The following is a 20,269-nucleotide window of genomic DNA, read 5'->3' on the forward strand; positions in this document are numbered from 1 at the left end:
TGGCGGTTTGTACTCCTCCTTTCCAATGAGAAAAAAAGGAAGCCGCTTGGCTCCAGCGACCAATCGGAGAAGGCGGCGCCTGGTTGTCAGGCAGGTTTGTAAGAGTTCCGGCCAATTGGAGGCGCAGATACCGCTCGACCGGGGCGCAGCGCGCAGGCGGTGGCGAAGAGAAGCCGAGCGGGCCGAGTGCGGCCGAGCAAAGCCGGAGCCGGAGCGGGGCCGCAGGAGACGGGCCGGGTCCGGACGGGCCGAGATGCCCTATAAACTGAAGAAGGAGAAGGTGAGCGTGGCCCTTTTCCTCGCGCCTCCGCCTCGGGGCCTGCGCGGAGCTCTGGGAGGGGCCCGAGCCAGGCCCGGGACAGCCCCAGACTGACCCTCCCGTCCGGCCCCCGGAGGACTCCCAGGGCCAGCCCTCCGCCCCCGCTGCTGGTCGCACCCCTAGCCTGTGCCGCAGCTGGGAAATCTCTCACCCTTTGCCCAGGATGGAGTCCCCCCACATGCACCTCCCTCCCCTCCTCCGTGCACCGACCCCTGGCCCAGGGTAACCTCCTCCCTCCTGATCCTGCCTCACTCCCAGGTCACTCCCCTGCTTTTTCTCCCCCCGTCACCTCCCCATCCCCCACCCGTTTGCCGTTTGGGACAGCCCTTCTTCTGAGACAGCACCTCCCTCCAAAACTGACCACCCCCCTCCCCAACCCCGCGCAGCCCCTTCTCTTCCCTCCTCCTCTCACCCGCCTGGGCCTGGGCCTGCTTTCTCCACCGTCCCTACAGCCCCTTCTCCCTCCCCGCCAAGCTCCTTGACCTAGAACGGCTCTGCTTTCTCTCTCCTACACCGAATCTGGCCTAGGCCCCTCCCTCTAGTTCTTCCTTAACACACAAACTTGTAAGCCAGGACTGAGCCCTTCCTTCTGCCGTTGGAATCTCAGAACGTCAGTGTGTCTGAGCGCATTCAGTGCAATCCCTAGTGATACAGATGAGGAGACTGAGGCCCCGACAAGGGGACAGGGGAAGGGACTTGGCCAAGGTCACACAGCCTGCTGGAGGCCCAGCTGTAACATCAGATTTCCTGACTTAATGGCCTCTTTTGTACCAAAGCCCCTCTAACAGGCATCAACCCACTCCCAGGTTCATCCTAAACCGGTCACCTTTCCTAATCTGCGCAGACTCCTCCTCTTATTCCTAATCTGAGGATAACCTTTGTATTTTTCCTTTTCCAGCGCTGGGTTTCTCTCTTTCCTGGGCCACAACATCCTTAAATTGGGATTCTGCCCTCACTATCAGATTAGTTTTTCTTCTTACCCCACAGGGCAGCAACCTCTGGACACCCTTGCCTTTGTCCTGGTGTCCTGACACAGACTGTCTCTGAATGTTGTTGCCTTCTTTCACCTTCCTCTTCTACCTCCGAACCGCCTTCCCCTCTTCGTCCCTGTCTTTCTCTACCCTCTATTTCCTGCTGTTGCTGAGGTCTGACTCAGAGGTGTGGTTCCTTTGAGGTACAGACTCACACAGAGGATGCTAGGATACCAGTTCCAGCCTCCGCCAGCTTCTCCTCTCCTAGGGCTGGCCCCTTATGGTGGGCGCTGGCTCTGGCCTGGTGTTCTGCACACCCACTTTATGACCCCGTGGTGTCTTGCTTTCATTTGCCTTCTGATTGGCTGGGTTGCTGGGCTGCCGTCTCTGACCTTATCAATTAAAGTCTTTATCTGGGGGCTGTTGTAAGTTTGCCAGGAAGCTCTGATTCTGGATTGTCCCCATAACCTCTCAGGGCCTAAAGTTCTGAGTGTCGGGTTGGTGATGGTGTAGCAAGCACAGAACTTCCTGGGGTGCTGTGCTAGGCGGGTTTGTGTGCCCTCCCCGGGCTCCATGTCCTTGGGGACTGGGCATGCTGAGGTGGTTTGGGCAGCTTAGCTGTGGATGATGCACATACAGATCAGCCACATCAAGGGCTGGGGGGCTCCTTCCAGGAGTGTGGAAGGCATGGAATTTCTAGGAAAGCTGCGGAGGTTCCGCACCTATCTGTAGTTTTTCATCTGATAGAACAGATACTGCCCCATCCACAGAAAGCCTTTCTCTACTAGAAGATTGAGAAGAAGAAAAATTCTTAGTCTTGCTAGGACTACAGGTGTAAATGTTTGGTTGGGAAACAGTATTGGAAGGATTGGGGTGCATGGGGCCAGGCATCTCTGATCCCCTTGAAGGTTTAACTCTGTTTTTGATTTCTAGTTGCACTTGGCCTCCTTCAGTGGTCGACAAGTCCTGACAATGTGACTGGGGTTTGCTGGGGTGGGGTGGGGGCAAAGAGGAGGGGGGATGGAGGATCTGTATTGCTTATCCATCACCCCTCCCCTTTCTCCTTTGTCTCTGCTGGTCCCGTTCCTTGCCAAACCTCACAGCCTCCTCCCTGAAGACCATCCTGAACCCCCAGTTGGGGGTGAGCTCTCTCTCCTCTCCTGAATTTGCAGAACACTTGGTAGGTCACTTATGGCCCTTTTGTGTTCCTTTGGACTGGAATTAATTTAAGACAGGTCTTTTCTTCACCCTTGAGATAATAACTAAGCTCCATTTTGGTTTGGCATCTCTCTTGCACACAGTAGGCACTTAATGGATGGGTGAAAAGTCAGTCTTTGCGAGTATTTGCATCCTTCTTCCCACATGTTCTAATCTGGGACTTCTCTCTTTTAGTTTCCTGGGTGGGGTGCCCCTGTCCCCTCCTGCTTTCTTCTTGTTCATAATAATAGTAATGACATTGACTGACATTAAGGTTTTCACGTGCCAGACACTGTGCTAAAGGGAATTAGGGACTATGATTGTCAGCACTCAATAGAATAGGAAACTGAAGCTTGGTGAGAGTAGTTGACTCGCCCATGCTTACCTAGCAAGTAAGAGTTGGGCCTGGACCACCGGACTGTCTCCATACCACAAGGCTGTGCACCTGATGATGGGCTGGGCTGAAATGTGTGCATGTCACCTGTTCTGCAGGAGCCAGGGAGCAGGGGTGGCGGGCCTGGTTTCCCCATGCCTCCACACACCTACACACACCCAGGCAGCCGGGATTTCTCTTTGACACGTTCCCTGAGAGATGTGTCTGAGTGCTGTAGGGTGGGTGGAGGAGTACAAAAAGGAATGAGGAGCTTATGATCACATAGAGAGATGAGGTGTGTGTGCAGATGGGTCAGCTTTGTCCGAGAGGCCCACGTCTGGGGTGTGTGTGCAGATGGTCACCTAGGTGTTGCATCCTGCCCTCACCCCCCTCATCCTTTTCCCCTCCACCCACCGCTCTGCACCGCTCCCTGGCCCCTTGGCAAGCAATGAGTGTGCCCAGCCTGGGCGGTGGGCACTGGGAGCGTGCTCAGCCCACTGTGAGGGGCCCTGCGGGTGTGACTGCCTTGGGCTGCTCCACGCCTGGGAGTGGCTTTCTGCCTCCCCGCCCCCGGACTCCAGCCCACAGGAAGCTCTCTCCTCCCCGAAATCCTTTTGCCCTCATTGTCACAAATACTTGATTTAACACTTCTTACTGAAGGGGCTCAGGTGCTGTCAAGTCACAGAACCTCAGAGCTGGAAGTGATTTCCAAGGTCCTCCAACCCGATCTTCATTTAAGGCTTGAGTCCCTTGTGCGCCGTGCCTCGGCAGGGTGAGGGTGACTTGAATGCACCTCTGCTTGAATACTCTCAGGATTGGGGGACTCACAGCCTCACCAGGCAGCTGCTTTCTGTGCAGCTGCTCCTGGAGAAAAGTCTTCCTCTTTTGGAGCCTCAGTCTCTTCCTGCCCTTTCAGCCTGGCTCTTGGGCCTCTGGATCCACACAGAACAAGTTGCATCTTTAGTCCACATGACAGCCGTTCATTTATTTGTAAAGATCTCTCTTGCTACCCCACCCGCCGTGACTCCTCCTTCCATTGTTAACTCTCCCAGTTCCTGCAGCTGTTGCTCTCAGGACATGCTTTTGAATCTACTCCCAGTATGGGTTGTATTTCTCCCGAAGAAAACCTAGCATGTGTCTTTGTCCCTCCCAATGTCTGATGCTCCCCGACTGAACCAGATCATCCAGAATGGCCCCATCAGTGCCAAGGATGGGGCGGTTCTGTGTCCCCCAGAGCCAACTACTCTGCACAGTTCTGTTAACTGGACAGCAGGTCGCGTTAGCTGCCGTGACAGCCACAGCACATGGGTGATTTGTGTTGAGCTTGTAGGGAGACCTAAATCCCCAAGTATTTTTCACATTTTCCCCATCCTTTCCCTGGGCAGTTGCTTTTTTTTGGCCGGAAGGATAGGAAGAGATGCTGGGCAGGTCAGTGCTCTGAGCCAGTGGCCTGGTTCCTGAGGGAGACTTCGGACTAGTGCTCACTTTTTGTAGCCATTCAGGGCTCCCCCCGTCCCTGTCTCTGCGCTTGTCTGCCGAGGCACTCTTGGGCCAATCCTGTACCTGTTGTCATCCCTGGGCCCCCCTGATTATGCCAGTAGCACTTTCTAGTCTGGGTGCCATTTGTGACATCCAAAAATGGTATTCCAGGTCTTTGCAGGTGGCCTTGAGGGTAGAATGGTGACTCCCTCCCCTCCAGCATGAGAACCTCAAGCCCCCTCTGCCCGATTTAGCCAGAAACCAGTCAGAGCAGCTCATTCTGTGATACTTTTCCCTTAAGACTCCTCACCCTGGTTCTTGCTTGACATACACCAGCCTTGTGAGGCAACAGAGCATGGTCATGCTGAATTGTCGTGTCTTAGAGACGTCTTCCTAACCAGATTCTAAACTCCTTGGCACCTTGGAGGGACTGAGTCTCCTTGTGTGTTCCCTAACTCCCATCCCCACTGCCTCAGGTTCAAGTTAGGAGCTCAGTGGTTCTGACTGATGGACTGATTCAGTTGACGGAGGAGAATTACAACAAATACCTAAGGGATGTGGATAAGGCTCTCCCTTGCCCAGCATCTGCTAACTCTTCCCTCATCTCCCTGCAGGAGCCTCCCAAGCTTGCCAAAGGCACGGCCAAGCCCAGCAGCTCGGGCAAAGATGGTGGAGGCGAGAGCACTGAAGAGGTAATGAACTTGGGCACAGCCTTAGTTACAGTGCAGGTGCGCTCCAGCTCTTCATGGCCAGTGGGGTGAGGGATCCCAGGGGGCCAGAGGTTATCCGGGCAGAAGGGAAAGAGGCTTTCATAGCCAGGGAGGGGCCTGGACAGCCCGTCCAGACTGCCCTCCGGCAGGCTTTCCCTTTGGCTGCTATGGACCAAATAAGCCCTCCAGTTCTTCCCACTTCCCAGCGACTCCTGTGAAAGTCGATTCTCTGCCTACCAACTTGGAGTGTTGAGAATTCCTTCCCTCTTAGGGCAAAAAGCTAGGGGTCCTGGGGAGGAGGGAAAAAGTACATTGGTTGCTCAGTGGGGTGGCGAGTGGGTTCAGCATAGCTCTGGGCAGGGCAGGGGGTGGGGATTGGCTGGTGTCCCTGAGTCGAGCAGGGCTGGGTCCACGGCCCTTGGTCCCAATCAGATGGGAGCTACTGAAGGACTGTCGTGAGCAGAGGTCGGCACAGCTTGGCAGTCTAGGGCTGTAAAGCAATAAATGGCAATAGAAGCGTGCATAGGAGGCAGGGCACTTAAGGAAATTCAGAGTGTAGTGTGTCTTGGGAAGTTTGGGAGTGTGCTTAGTGGGATGCTCTGGATGGTGAACAGTCCTGGGAGCATGTGGTGCAAGTGCCTGTGTTACCCGGAAGCTGGTGACCGTTGGTCTTTGTGCTTCCTCCCTCCCTTTCTAAACTGTTCAGAGGGACAGAGGCGACCAGGCAGCGGAGCGCTCTAATGACGGGCAGGTCTTGTGGTTTGGATAGGGGAGAGGAGATCAGTTAACAAGGGTTTGATTGGGGTTAACTCTGGATTTAGATTTTTCTGGGTACTCCTGGCCCCATCACCTCCAAGGAGAGCCAAGCACTTTTCACACCTGCAGCCATCATTTTACTTGAATAATCAGAGGAAGCTTGGTAGGTTTTCCCCATTTTACAGACATGGGACTTGAGGACCACAGAAGCAAAATTCCTTCTTCCTTTGCACTTACACTGGCATCCAGACATGTCTCTAGGCCAGTCCTTGTCCCTCAGTGCTGGCACTGTTTTTTCCTGGATGTGTTTCTCCCCAGCAGACTATGTGAACTGTGAGGGAAGGAGGCCCACACCTGTGTGCTGGTGCCCAGGGTTCACAGATCACCAGGAGATGCTTCTGGGGAGCATACCCTCCAGGCTCAGTCTCCCCTTCAGGAGCCCATAACATGCGGGACCCCGCTGGGAAGGTGGTTGGGAGGCGGCAAGGCAATTGACATTCAAAGCGGCAAGAGACTCAGAAACAGGATTTAAAGGGACAGGAAGGAATAGCTCAGGGGCTGCTTCCCATCTCTCACCTTTTTTTTTTTAACATGTTAAAACCATTCAGTTTTATTAATTAACATATATTAAGTTCACAGATAGTCTAAATAAAGCCTTTTACAATGCACTGTATGATCCTAAGTCAAAATACAGATTACAGGAATTCAGAAGCATTCTTATTCTTCTGATATACTGATCTGAGAATTGTGATTTCTATGGTTTACAAAATAGAGGCTAATAACTTAGGAAACATGGATGTACATTAACTTTATGACCTTTTAGGGAGGAGTAGCCTATGCTTTTCTTGAAGATCTGTGAAGATGTCTTTATTTGAACTGTATCAACTAGTATTCATGACTTCCATTGCTTTTATGAAGATACATCAGGATACTCCTGCCTATTGAGTTACTAGACAGACTGCCTGTCATTTCCTGAACCACCCACCCCCATCCCCGGGCCCAGGACTCACTCAGGGCTCCTGGCACCCAGCACCACACCACAGCCGCGCTTAACCACAGCTGTAATGGAACAGTTCCGTGGGAATTCATTGTGTATCGGTTGTCTCCTGTGTTAACACGTGAGCCCTGAGAGGCTCTCGCTCATGCCAAAGGGCCTGGCACACACACCTGAGGCACCAGCATCTGAATGCATCAGTGAGTGAATGAGGAAACAAACCAACTTCAGATGAGAGCTGGAAGGAACCTTACAACCTCCCCTTTTGTGGGTAGGCAGATAAAGGCAAACGAAGCAGGTTAAGTCTGCTGAGCGCAGCTGATGTGATTTCTCCACTGCCCTCTGGAAAAGGAGCGTGTTGCGTTCACCTTGGGCTCTGCTTTGTGAAACGCTGCTCAGGGCTCACCTGGTTGAGGCAGCTGCAGGAATTCTGCTCCATGATTTTGGGGGAAACGTACTTACATGGCCCCAAGCAGAGTGGCCTCAGGCAGAGGGACAGTAGAATAGTTGGCTGCCAGGCTGAGAGGCCCAGGTCATCAAAAGCTGTTTGGTATCCTCCTTCTCTTGCCCTTTTGCTAGTCCCCAGTTTTGGGCTGTCACAGCCAAATTTACCCAACGTCCAGCATTTGTCAGTCTTTCCGGTGGATCCTAATAATAATTATAGCAACCAACATTTATTTTATTGAGCAATTACCTGTGTATTAGTTTCCTGGGGCAGCCAAAACTAATTACCACAAGCTGGGTGGCTTAAAATAACAGCAGTTTATTCTCTCACAGTTTTGGAGGCCAGAAGTCTGAACTAAAGGTGTCAGCAGGCCATGTTCCTCTGAGGTTATAGGAAAGAACCTCTCCTGTGGCTCTCTCCTAGTACCTGGTGGCTGTGCAATCCTTGGCGTCCCTTTGCTTGTCGATGCCCCCCTCTGGTCTCTGCCTCCGTCCTCACTCAGCGTTCTCCCGTATGCCTGAGTCTCTGTGTCCACATTTCCGCCCTCTTATAAGGACACCAGTCATGTTGGATTTACGGCTCACCCTAATCCAGTGTGACCTCATTTTAGCTTGATTACATCTACAAAGACCCCGTTTCCAAATAAGGTCACATTCACAGATGTTGGGTTGACATGAATTTTGGGGGGACCCTCTGTACCAGGAACTGAGCTAAGTACTCTGCATGCATTTAATCTTACAGTCTTCTCATTTAATCTTTACAACACTCCCCTGAGGTCATCTGTTATCATCATCATCCCCATTGTACAGACGAAACTGAGGCGCAGTGACAGTAAATAGCTTTTACTCGACAGTGAAACAGCAGAGCTGGAATTCATCCCAGGTCTGTGTGCCTTGGGAGCCAGTTTTCCTGTGTTCTCAATGACCTGATACGCTGGTTCTGAGATTCTAGAAGAGTCTTACCATGGAAAGGAGCCTTGAGAGGTTAGGACAGACTCAGTGGGACCTGCCACTACTGTAGGCCAGTGGTCTTTCCTGGTCTGTCTTCAGAGAAAGCAGTTCAGTGCTGTGGACTTTTCTATGTGCTGTGCCCTGTCCTGGGTTCTGGGAGCAGGGACAGAGGGAGGAAGACACGATCCCAATCTCCCCAACTTCCCTGACATCCTTGTAGCCAGAGTTGTTATCCTAAAAACACTTTTGCTCTTATCTGTCCTTTAACTTAAAAACCCCTGTTGGCATCTCATTGCTCATAAATTCAGGTTTGCACCCCCGGCCGTCCTGAGCTGCCCCTCCCCGTTCTTCCAGTGCCCCTCGTGGTGTCCTGCCCCTCAGACTTGATGTCTTCCAACATGACAGGCTTTTTATGGCTCAGGGCCCGTACGGATGCCATCCCATTGGCCTGGACTGCTTTCTCTCTCTCCTTTCTTTCTTTGCCTAAATCCATGTCAAATCCAAGGTCACATCTTCAGGGATGACTTTCCTTAATCTTCAGGCACATGTTGTCACCCAACCCTCTGTGTTCCCGCATCCTTTGGCCTCTGGTTTTGTGATGCCTTGGCTCTAATGGCCGCTTTCCTGTCTGTCTTGCCCACAAGGGCCACGTCTTAGTCACCTGTTACTCTCTAATACGTAGCATGTTTATTGAATCAATGAAGGAAGGACTGAATGAAGCCCAGCCAGACAGAGCTCTAGATGTCAGTACAGGAGAGAATGCCTCTCTGATTTTCAGGGTTTTAAACTAAAATGATCTTTATTCTGCTAGTTAATTCATTATGCAAAAGCTGTAACATTAATCTCTGTTTTTCACTGATAATTTTATCTTTTGCCTTTCTCCTATAGTACTTTCTGTTGTGCTTAAATTACATTCCTGCGTCCTACTTTATCTATATTTAAATATATGAGTTTAGTTATGACCAGTGGCTGTGTTAGCATCAAGTTGGAATAGGATTGGTTCAGAGTGGGCAAGCTTGGTCTCAGCCTCTTGAGTGTGAGCGTGGAGTGGAAATTCAAAGCCCCACTTGATACCAGAGGCCTGAATCTAGGAAGGCTTCTTGGAGTTCAGATTCTGTTGTGAGTTTAGAAGTGGGAGGAGGAGGTTCTTCAGGCAGAAGAGATGGCCACTACGGAGTCTCAGACGTGGGACCAGGCAGGACACGGGCGCAGGTAGTGGGCAGGTTGGCCAGCTTGCCTTTGGTCAGTGTCCACCCATGCCCTGATGGCTGCAGAAGGTTCTCCTGGGGACACCTAGTCTCCAGCCCATGTCAGTAAAGGAGAAGTCGGAAGCTTGGGCTTTTGGGAGAAAGGGTTGAGCATGAGTGAGTTGCTGCCCTACACCCATACCGCCCTTCTGACGAGTACGTTTCATAAGCAGAGTGAACAGACCCGGGTTTTGCTGGCCGGACCAGCTGTCTCTCAGATGCTTGTTGTATCTGGGGCCTGGGAGCCAATGGTCGTTATAAAACCAGGGTGGCCCAGTGGGGTGGGGGTGGGTGGGCTAAGCCGGCTCAACTTCTCTCCAGCCTTCAATACCGCCATCCTGGTGGGGAAGGGACCTTAGGCATCAACTCATTGGGTGGTTTTTTTAAACTTTGATTTTCAGCCATGCAACCTCTGTTCTCTTGAAACCTTACTTGGAGAATGTTTGGCAACCTACTGATTTAGTCCATCCCTCTCCTCATTAGCAGCGAAAATTGAGGCCTGGCTTTGCCCTTTCTGGGAAGAATGCCTCTTTTCTCTGAATGTCCCTCAGTGGTTCAGGGTGTCTGCATCTTATTTGGGAGGAGGGAGAGGCGTGTCCTTCCTGAGTCTTGTTCCTCAGCTGCCGCTGTCTCACTAGTGTTTCTCCTTCCCACTCTGCTCCCCTCACTGTGCAGGGCTCAGTTCTGAGGGTTCCCAAGTCAGGACAGGAGGGGCCTGTGGGGACATGCCTGGGCTTGGCGTCCCCATCAATCAAGCAACCAAGCATTTGTTAAATGCCTGTTACATGCCAGTGCTGAGGAGACCCAGAGGGGTACAAACCAGGGTCCTGGCTTTCAAGGGACTTGCTTTCTAGTGGGAGGATGACATGTGAACAGCTTGAGCAAGAGGTGCCACTGGCGATGATCACAGAGCCAATGGAGCAGACGAGTAGTGTCGGGAGGTTGGGGCGGAGGGATTCGCAAGGCCCGGACTGATCTGAGAAGGCTTTTTGGAAGAAGGTGGGTCTTGAAAGATGCACTGCTTTCTTGGGTTCCCCCATTTTAAAGCAAGGAGGATAACAAACTCTAAGGAGTATCTGAGGTGTGCTGGTTTCAAGAATTTCCAGGCTGTACTCCTAAAATCCAGGGATAGAATATAAAATAAAATAAAATAAAATAATAATAATAATAATAATAATAATAATAATAATAATAATAATAATAATAGCTGCTTATAAAGCACTTCTGTGTGCCATAAGCTGTTCATTTAAATCCTTATGACAACCCTGTGAGCTCGGTACTATTGTCATCCCCATCTTACAGATGAGGAGAGTGAGGCACACAGGGGCCTTGGGACTTCCTGGAGGTTACTTAGCTAATAAATGGCAGAGCCAGGAGTCAAACCCAGGTAGTCAGGCTCAAGTCTGTGCTCTTGACTCTTAAGCTCCACAGATAAGGGTTTGGCTGTTCCTGCCACAGAGAAATGGAGGCCTGAAGCAGGGGACAGCCTGATGCACACCAGGCCCTGGCCCCCCAGCCTTCTGTCTCTCTCCCCTATCTTCCACTGAGGAGTGATCCATCCACCACATACAGGAAGCGAGACCCCAGACTCCAGGGTGCCTTGCCCTGTGCAACCAGAATCCCGCTGGCTGAGTGTGGTCACGGCAAGGGAGGTGTGTGACTACTGCTCTTGCCCTACTTCTTTGTGCTCCCCTGGCCGAATTGGTGTCTCGGGCTCATTTCAGGTGCAGGAGAGGGCCAGATGGCCAGAGTGGTCATGAGCTACACTAGACCTCAAGGCCTGCCCCAGGGCTGGACCCAGTGCTCCTCTCCTGTCTCTGATCCCCAGATAGGTCACAAGCTTGATGTAATTGTTTCTATAAAAAATTCAAGAGCATACATAGCATAACATTTCTGTTTTCCTCCCTCCCCTCATCCCAGAGGATTTCCTCTTCTCCCGTTCTGTCTGAAGTAGGGGCTGGGGAGGAGGTGGGCATGGCAGATGTGAGGACGGGAGGACTACTTTCCTGTGGGATGGATACCCGGCTGGATGTGATCTCACTCCTCTGGTTCTGCTGCAGTCTGTCCTCTCGTTGTGGGCAAGGGCTGTCCTGTGGCTCAGCCTCTCCCCTCTCCCAGCAGGGGGTTATCTGAGCAGTACCTGTGGGTGGGCTTCTGCAGGTGGGATTCATGGGGCTCTGACACCCATGTGTGGGAGGAAGTAAAGAAATAGCTTTTGGAAATTAGCTGTTATTTCTCCCATTGTAATATAAGCAGTGTCAGCTTGTAAAAAATGTGGAAGTAGGAAAAAGTCATCTATCATTCTGCCATCACGGGAGATAAGTCACAAACACAACGCAGTTCTTTTTTTTTCTTAATTGGGTTTTGGGTTCTATGCATGTGTTTTAATGTGCGTGGGCTCATTTTGTATATACAGGTTTGTGTTGTCCCTATTTAACTTAGCACAGGAAGCAGTTTTCTTCATTCCATCGTTGTAGGCTTTTTGTTTTGTTTATAATTTTTATCACTGTGATAACAGGTACAGATAATACTCTTGGGCTTGTAATGAAAAGGGCCCGTCTCCAGCCCCTCTTCTTCCGGTGTTTTGTGGCAGTCACTTTCAACTCCTAATTCTTTCCTTGCAGATTGACTTTTATACTCCAAATAAGATTCTTTTACTTTAATTTTGAGCTCTAGATATTATCTATTGACTTCCTGATTTGGAAAATTAAGGCCCTAGTGTCTTATACCTCCATGCAGGCATTTCCCTTCCTCTCAGAATACTTATCACACATTTTGGGTAATATTTTTCACAGTCGAACCATGTATGATTACATTTAGTACATAGTTTTCATAAACATAATTTTAACTCCATGGTTTTCCATGTCTATTTATGTATTTGCTGTTATAAATAAGACTGTAGAAAGTGTGTTCACACAAAGCCTTTTTTTATATTTAGGACTTTTCTTAAGCAATATTTCTAGTAGTTAAACTACTGAGACATCGGAAAGAATTTCTTTTACCTTTTAACTGAAGAATGTCACACAGTCAGTAAATGATAAAATACAATAATCGTAGGTGTACTGCTTAATGAATTTTTCCATATCCTTATGCTATGAACCACCTCCCAGGTCAGTCAATATATAGCATGTTTCCATTACTGGGAAGGTTCCACTCAGCCCTTCTCAGTCAGTACCTGCATCTCCCCACCCCTGCACCACTGCCACCCCTGCAGGCAGGAGAGCCACTTTTCTGACTCACAGTGCCATCAGTCCATCAATTAGCCTTGCCTGTTCGTGAACAGGAACGAATATTTTGAAGGCCATGAGGCACAGGCCGCGGGCATCACTTGGGAGACATGCCTTCTTGACCACTGCCTTCCAGGGCTCCTGCCCGTAGTTCTCTCTGACCCTGGCCTTGGCCCCTTTGGGGCAGGAGGTAGCTGCTCGCCACCTAGACCTGTACAGATGGATTGGGGGCCAGGGGGCTGGGCGGTGGGCCAGGCCCAGGGTGGGAAGTATAGCTTGGCAAAAGGACTTCAGTGAATCGCTCATTTGACCAGGCCCAGCCCCAGCCACAACCCCAGCCGCAGCCCCAGCCTCAGCCGCCGTCATCCAACAAGCGTCCCAGCAACAGCACACCGCCCCCAACGCAGCTCAGCAAGATCAAGTACTCAGGGGGGCCCCAGATTGTCAAGAAGGAGCGGCGGCAAAGTTCCTCCCGCTTCAACCTCAGCAAGAACCGAGAGCTGCAGAAGCTTCCTGCCCTGAAAGGTACTCAGGGAAGGTCAAGGGGGCTGGGGCACCAGGACTTGGGCACAGTGATGTTGGCAGGATGGAGGTTTGGGGATATTTTGGGGGGATGGAAGTTCTAGAGAATGTGAGGGGGAGTTGCAGTGGAGCTGGGGGGGCCGGGGAGCAGGATGGTGGCAGGAAGGGGTAGGGGAACACCTTGCAAGGCGAGGAGGGCACAGCAGTGAAGGACCTTGGAGGAGATCTGACTGTGGCCCGCCTGCCCCCAGACTCGCCCACCCAGGAGCGGGAGGAGCTGTTTATCCAGAAGCTACGCCAGTGTTGCGTCCTCTTTGACTTTGTGTCAGACCCACTCAGTGACCTCAAATTCAAGGAGGTGAAGCGGGCAGGGCTCAACGAGATGGTGGAGTACATCACCCACAGCCGCGATGTTGTCACCGAGGCCATTTACCCTGAGGCCGTCACCATGGTGGGCACAGGGAACAGGGAACGCGGGCAGGACAGGGGCCCTGGAGAAGCCCAGACGGAGCTCTCACCTGGGCCCTGCCCCTCAGTTTTCAGTGAACCTCTTCCGGACGCTGCCACCTTCATCAAATCCCACTGGGGCCGAGTTTGACCCCGAGGAAGATGAGCCCACTCTGGAAGCCGCTTGGCCGCATCTCCAGGTACCAGGGCAGTGGGGCAGTGTCCCGGCTGCGGGAAATGGGGCACCCTGAGCCTTGAAGTGAGGGGGCCGTCCCAGTGCCTGGAGAGTTCCCCTAAGTGGATGCTCCTTTCTCCCCACAGCTCGTGTATGAGTTTTTCTTACGTTTCCTTGAGTCTCCTGATTTCCAGCCAAACATAGCCAAGAAGTATATTGATCAGAAGTTTGTCCTTGCTGTGAGTCCTGGAAGTTCCTGCCTCCCCTCCTTCTAGTCCATGCACTCTAGCCCCTCGTCCCCTCACTCCAGTCCCAGCCGCTCCTTCTGCTGACTATAGGTACTGTGTGGGGTTTCAGCTGTGTCTGGTACAAACTGACTATGGGGGTTAAACAAACCTACTTTGCCCTTAAGAAGCTTCCAGCATAATGGAAGGAAACAAAAAAGCAACACAGTTACCTCCTCCCCCTCTCCCGCCATGGACACTTGCATACCCAGATGTCACCTGGGTTAGAGCAATCTGATAGATTCACTCTTCCCAGAGGCTTGTCCCCACACCCCTCTCCAGAGAACCTCTGGGCTTCCCTGGCCAGGACCCAAGTCACCCCAGCCCCAGCCTTCCCTGGCTCCTGCCTCACTGGAGCCTTTCCTCCCGCCTGCTCCCAGCTCCTGGACCTGTTTGATAGTGAGGACCCTCGAGAGCGGGACTTCCTCAAGACCATCTTGCATCGCATCTATGGCAAGTTTTTGGGGCTCCGGGCTTATATCCGTAGGCAGATCAACCACATCTTCTACAGGTGAGGCCAGGAGCCTGGGCTCAGGAGCAAAGCCAGTCCCCACTGAGGTGGGGTGGGAGAAAGGAGGCGGGTGGGGCTCTTCAGGATGCTGGAGGGGCCTCAGGGTGACAAAGAGAGCCTCTGTTCTTCCCTCAGGTTCATCTATGAGACAGAGCATCACAATGGGATTGCTGAGCTCCTGGAGATCCTGGGCAGGTGAGAGGCAGGGCAGAGGCACACATGTCTGAAAAGGTTGGGAGGGTGGGTGCATTGAGCTTGGACCTGGCCTTTTGGTCCTAACAACCCTCTCTTAACTCCCAGTATCATCAATGGCTTTGCCTTGCCCCTGAAGGAGGAACACAAGATGTTCCTCATCCGTGTCCTGCTTCCCCTCCACAAGGTCAAGTCCCTGAGTGTATACCACCCCCAGGTGAGCAGCCCTCCTCCCCACGATCCCTGACCCTGGTGGCAGAAAAGGAGGGAGGGGAGGTGGTCCAGCCTGCGATGGGGCGGCAGAGGGAGCAGTTGGCATAATTCCTCTCCACCTCCCTTCTGTTCTGGGATTTGATTTCTTTCACCAACCTCTCTGCAACCTTCTGAGTCCTGCACCTCATAATCTCCTTTCTACTGCAACTTTTTGCAGCTGGCGTACTGTGTGGTACAGTTCCTGGAGAAGGAGAGCAGCCTCACTGAGCCGGTACTTCCCCTCCTGTGCCCTGGGTCCACCTCCCTGGCAGTGCTTGCCATTCTGCACCTAGTGGGCGGTGCTGTAAGCAGCTGCTCAGGAGGGATATGGCCCGCCAGGTGACATGGTTTCTTCTCTAGAGGAGCAGTCAAACCTCTGTACACCTAGGAAACAGACCCAAGCCAGAAACATGCGGTCCCCCAAGTTGTGCCCACCAGGATGTGGGGGAGAGGGCAGGAAGGCCTCCTGGAGAATCAGGCAGGTGTTGAGTGAGAACTTTATCCCCTTGTCCTCCTCTTCTCACAGGTGATTGTGGGACTTCTGAAGTTCTGGCCCAAGACCCACAGCCCCAAGGAAGTGATGTTCCTGAATGAGCTAGAGGAGATTTTGGATGTCATCGAACCTTCAGAGTTCAGCAAAGTGATGGAACCACTCTTCCGCCAGCTTGCCAAGTGTGTCTCCAGCCCCCATTTCCAGGTGAGACCCAGACCCAGAACATCCCAGGCCCTTCTTCCCAGAAAACAGGAGGGTCTTCAGCAAAGTGAACTGTATCCCCACTGAGTCCCACCCATCCCCACCAGGTGGCTGAGCGCGCACTCTATTACTGGAACAACGAGTACATCATGAGCCTGATAAGTGACAATGCTGCCCGGGTCCTTCCCATCATGTTCCCCGCGCTCTACAGGAACTCCAAGAGCCACTGGAACAAGTAGGGAACTGGGGAGGGGCTGGGCAGTGGGGATCTGGTTTTGGAACCTGGGAGGGTGTGGATGAACTCAAGAGCCAATGTCTCATCTAGTCCCTCAGCAAGTGGGCTGGTGCCCACAGCACATTAATAGGACCTTGAGGGACTGACCAGGGAGAAAAAGATAACTCAGGTGAGAGATCTGTGCTACTAAGCAACAGAGCAGTGGCCTGTGTCTCATCTCTTCTTGAGGTCAGATATTCCGTAGCTTTGGAGATTTAATTCCATGTTGTGAGAAGCTGATGTGATCCTCTTAGTATTAAATCCCAGTGTTGTAAAAAAGGCTTTCCTGCCAAAAGCAAGTGTGCCGTGGTGTGGACAGTCTGTCATGGTGCCAGGAGGCCATCAGTGTGGGCTGGAGGGCAGGGAGTAGAGGGGAGAAGGGAGCTCTTGGAGCATGGGGTGTGGGGAAGGATGGACAGGTAGAGCCATATTTGTAAATGCCAATCTCAAGTCACATGTCTTGGCCAGCGAGATGAGCTGACACTACAAAGGTTAGTGAAATGGGAGTAGTACGTGAGAAAGCTCTCAGCAGAGACCCTCGTGGGAGAGCAAATTGCGGTCCTGGCACTGAGGGCGGGCTCATGCCTTCTGTACCTCGTCTTTCTTCCTCGTGGTAGGACAATCCATGGGCTGATTTACAATGCCCTGAAGCTGTTTATGGAGATGAATCAGAAGCTGTTTGATGACTGTACACAACAGTACAAGGCAGAGAAGCAGAAGTGAGTACCTCTCCTTGGGGACTGTTCATCTTCCAGCCCGGGGGCTGTTCTCTCAACCCCAGTCCTGTCTTTTACTCCCTCAGGGGCCGGTTCCGAATGAAGGAAAGAGAAGAGATGTGGCAAAAGATTGAGGAGCTGGCCCGACTTAATCCCCAGGTGAGACTGTTCTGCCACTGCCCTGGACTGAGGGGTCTGGCTTGGGCTGGGGGAGGGTTTGTTTGAGGAACAGGAAGCGAAGTCACTGGTCCATGCCTCTTTTCCTCTCAGTATCCCATGTTCCGAGCTCCTCCACCACTGCCCCCTGTGTACTCGATGGAGACTGAGACCCCCACAGCAGAGGACATACAGCTTCTGAAGAGGACGGTGGAGACAGAGGCTGTGCAGGTGGGAGGGTGTGGGGGAAGGGGAAGCAGAAAGAACAGACAGCCCTGGGAGGCAGAGGAGATGGGAGCTGCAGAGCCAAGGAATAAGGGGGGGAACAATAGGAGCTCTTGGGAATTGGTCACTACTTCTCACCTTCCACGTACCCACGCACAGATGCTAAAGGACATCAAGAAGGAGAAAGTGCTGCTGCGGCGGAAGTCAGAGCTGCCCCAGGACGTGTACACCATCAAGGCACTGGAGGCGCACAAGCGGGCGGAAGAGTTTCTAACTGCCAGCCAGGAGGCTCTCTGACCTCCTCACCTTCCCGCCACAGGGCCACAGCCCACTCAGCCCTGGGACACTGCCCTGGCCCTCCACCCTCTGCTCCCCACTGGCTGACTTTGGGCAAGGCAGTGCCTCTCTACTCTAGGGAGGGGGATGCGGCACTTGAAGCAGGGACTCCCACAGAGTGGTCCCTCTTCTCCCCCAAATGTGTTCATGACTCCCTGCAGCTAGTACAGACAGGCTGAGCACCTTGATGCTCAGTGCTCAGATGACTTGGGGATGCCTGGCCCCCTCCTCCTCCTCACCCCACAGCTACCTGAGGCTGCTCTGAGAAATACACATGGGAATACATACGCTCCTCTTTTGTCCCCTTCAGTCTCATTTGACCTCCAGATGTCTCTCCTTCTCCCCCTCCACTACAGGCATATAGGGAACAGCAGGAGATGATTCTCACCAAAGCTCTGTCAAGCCCCATTGGCCCCTGGAGTTAGTTAGCTGGAGGGGAGCCAACCCCCAAAGGCACAAATAGACCCCTGGCTCCAGCAGTGTGCAGGCTGACAGAGCTGCATGATTTCCTCTTGCTCCCTGCCTGACCAAGACAATGTGGGAGGGCAGGAGGAGAAAAGCCAGAGGCTCTGGGTGATGGGTGAATAGAGCCCAGATGGACCAAAAGAAGGGCATGAACAAGCACCCACCCTGTGCCCCCTCTTTGGTGAGCAGCAGCCCTGGGATCACTGACATGGAAGGGACCTCCCTGGGGCTGACTGCTTTCCTGTGCTGATGGTTCCAAAGCTGGGAGGAAGGAAGCAGGGAGCAGTGCCCCAAGCATGGCTCCCCCCAACACCTATTTATTTCCTGTTTGTGATGATGGTGGGCAGGCCCTCACTTGTCCACTTTAGGCACCTTGAAGGGGCAAGGGTCTGGGAAGGGCTGGACCCAGGTTCCAGGGGCGCAGGCAGTGCAGCTTTTGGCTGTGTACATAGGGTGCTTTATTCTCCACAGAGTGATACATGCTATGGTGGGTTGGGCTTGGGCCGATGTCCCCATATGTACAGAACTGAATAAAGTGGGTCTCTGAGAAGAAGTCTGATTTGCCTTGGTGTAGAAAGGGAGACAGGAAGATGAAGATGGACATTACGACCAAGATGTGTTCAGTCCTGTGCTGGTCATGGCCTGGAATGCAGGGAGATAAGGCAGCTCTCAGGGTGGTCACTTCCAGGCAGGGGCAGCCTGCCGGGCTTGGAGGGCCTTCTGTACCACATCTTCCCACTGGGCATCTGATATCTCCCGAGCCCAAGCAGGAACCCCTGGCGCAGGCAGGCTTACTCCAGCCATCGTCCTTTTCACCAGCTCTACGTGTTCTGAAATTACAGGCAGAAACCAGCTGCAGGTAGAAACAATGGGAACAGCTCCCCTCTCCACTCACTGAACTAACCCAGAGCTTTTGGGCTAGCAAGGTCACTGAATCCTTTTTATTCCTAGGCAAGCCTGCTCATCCCCCAAGCCTAGAAGAATAGCATTTTCAGCTGGATCCCCCAAGTCTAGAAGAACATCATTTCACCTGGATCTTAGATTACAAACTTGTTTTAGAAATGGGGTGTTCCTCTGTGATTTCCCTTTACTGGCTCTAACCAGTCCCTTTCCTCTATAATTATTCCAGAATAAAAGAATGATCTCTTACCTGGGTCCATGGGAATAGAGCTGTGGTTGCTCAATGCTGTAGCTCCCCCCTCATCTTCATCCTCGCTTTCTAATGGTGGGTCTGGCAAATGAAGCCCCAGAGCCTGCAGAGCCGGAGAAGGCAGTTCAGGGCCAGCCCTGCAGGGGTTCTAGCTTCACCTGCTCAGGAACAATGTCTCCTCCACCATACCTGGATCCGGTCCTGGATATCAGCAACTACATCTTCTCCATCTCCCACCGGTGCCAGCTCCACTTCCTCTTGTTCAGGATCTTGGTTCAGAGGCTGGTAGGAGTAGCCAGCTGGGCCTGCCCCCGTTTCCTCCTGCTCTTCCTCTGGCTCCTCACTGCTCCAATCCCCAGTACCTTCTGTAGAGCCCTGGTGTGGCCCGAGTTCCTCAGTCTGACTGGGGAAGATACGCTCAGGACCCATGGTGTCTCCCCCTAGAACTACTGCTGCCATCAGGCAGGGGCTGCAAGAACAAGGAGATAGGAGAACAGGGACTGGGTGAAATTAGGTCCACCGTCAGCCTTTCATCCATCTCCCGTGGTCTCCTCCTGCGTCCACAAAACATTTAAACGCCCCAAGCTTCCTGCACCCGACCCACCTCAGCCTTTCCTAGTGCTCCACCTCTTAAGTTGGTTCTTATCGCCAGCCGGGGCCCACCCGCCTTGCTCTGCCAATTCTTAAAAAAACAGCCCAACCGGAGGCCATGCCCCCTCCCCCCAACTCACTTAGGAACTCCGGGTTGCCAAAGAAGCTCCCCTAGACAAGGAGTACCCGCCCCTTCTCTCCTCCCCAAGGGGTTCTCATCAGTACCACCTGACAAACGCCCTCCAGGCCCCAGGGGCTCCTTCAAATGGCCCCAGCTGCAACGTCCCCTACCCGACCCCGCTGATTCTCAGCACCGGTGCTTCCGCGCGCCTCACCAGCTCAGAGCCCGCGGCCGAACCCGCACCTTCACTTCCGGCGGGGCAGGACGTGCCGGGGCAACTAGTCCTCCAGCCCCGCCCCACGTTCATGATTGACGCGAGCGAGGACGTATAGTCCACCCCTTGTCCCGCCTCCACCATCTTCTGCCCAGACAACAAAGGACTACATCACCCAGAAGTCTCGCGGCTTTGACACAACTGCACATGTGCAGAACCTCCTCCGGCTCTTGCCCACTCCTGAGATCCCTTCACGTCCCTCCCCAAACCCGTGGA

The 20,269-nt window shown here is 52.8% G+C and overlaps 2 protein-coding genes across 4 annotated transcripts; one reads left to right on the forward strand and one right to left on the reverse strand.

Annotated features, from left to right (window-relative positions):
- PPP2R5D (protein phosphatase 2 regulatory subunit B'delta) lies at positions 1-18,470 on the forward strand. Its single transcript, XM_006190663.2, has 16 exons — positions 1-280; positions 4,954-5,031; positions 12,983-13,193; positions 13,442-13,641; positions 13,727-13,837; positions 13,959-14,051; positions 14,477-14,607; positions 14,743-14,802; positions 14,908-15,016; positions 15,230-15,283; positions 15,578-15,748; positions 15,853-15,980; positions 16,637-16,738; positions 16,822-16,894; positions 17,006-17,122; positions 17,276-18,470. Exons 1-16 carry the CDS (start codon positions 26-28, stop codon positions 17,411-17,413), a joined length of 2,031 nt encoding a protein of 676 aa, XP_006190725.1. The 5' UTR covers positions 1-25; the 3' UTR covers positions 17,414-18,470.
- MEA1 (male-enhanced antigen 1) lies at positions 18,352-20,152 on the reverse strand. 3 transcript variants are annotated; one of them, XM_014564279.2, is made up of 4 exons: positions 19,950-20,152; positions 19,257-19,536; positions 19,068-19,170; positions 18,352-18,747 (listed from the first exon to the last, which is right to left on the reverse strand). In XM_014564279.2, the coding sequence occupies exons 1-4, from the start codon at positions 20,135-20,137 to the stop codon at positions 18,596-18,598; spliced, it is 723 nt and encodes a 240-aa protein (XP_014419765.2). In that variant the 5' UTR covers positions 20,138-20,152; the 3' UTR covers positions 18,352-18,595. The 3 variants fall into 3 exon arrangements, with proteins under 3 accessions (XP_014419765.2, XP_014419766.1, XP_032318995.1); XM_014564280.1 differs by having other exon boundaries at positions 19,994-20,072; XM_032463104.1 differs by having other exon boundaries at positions 19,887-20,014.
- Between the last annotated feature and the right edge of the window lie 117 nt (positions 20,153-20,269).

This window comes from Camelus ferus, chromosome 20 (assembly GCF_009834535.1).
Source record: "Camelus ferus isolate YT-003-E chromosome 20, BCGSAC_Cfer_1.0, whole genome shotgun sequence".
Taxonomy (NCBI): domain Eukaryota; kingdom Metazoa; phylum Chordata; class Mammalia; order Artiodactyla; family Camelidae; genus Camelus; species Camelus ferus.

What these genes read in the sequence shown, in the direction of transcription:
- PPP2R5D (XM_006190663.2), top strand. Translation starts at nt 26, where the DNA reads ATGAGAAAAAAAGGAAGCCGCTTGGCTCCAGCGACCAATCGGAGAAGG. An exon ending in TGGCCCGACTTAATCCCCAG is followed by an intron (nt 16,895 to 17,005) that starts GTGAGACTGTTC and finishes TTTTCCTCTCAG; the next exon opens with TATCCCATGTTCCGAGCTCC. An exon ending in TGGAGACAGAGGCTGTGCAG is followed by an intron (nt 17,123 to 17,275) that starts GTGGGAGGGTGT and finishes ACCCACGCACAG; the next exon opens with ATGCTAAAGGACATCAAGAA.
- MEA1 (XM_014564279.2), bottom strand. Translation starts at nt 20,137, where the DNA reads ATGGTGGAGGCGGGACAAGGGGTGGACTATACGTCCTCGCTCGCGTCA. An exon ending in CTGAGAATCAGCGGGGTCGG is followed by an intron (nt 19,537 to 19,949) that starts GTAGGGGACGTT and finishes TTGTTCTTGCAG; the next exon opens with CCCCTGCCTGATGGCAGCAG. An exon ending in ATATCCAGGACCGGATCCAG is followed by an intron (nt 19,171 to 19,256) that starts GTATGGTGGAGG and finishes CCGGCTCTGCAG; the next exon opens with GCTCTGGGGCTTCATTTGCC.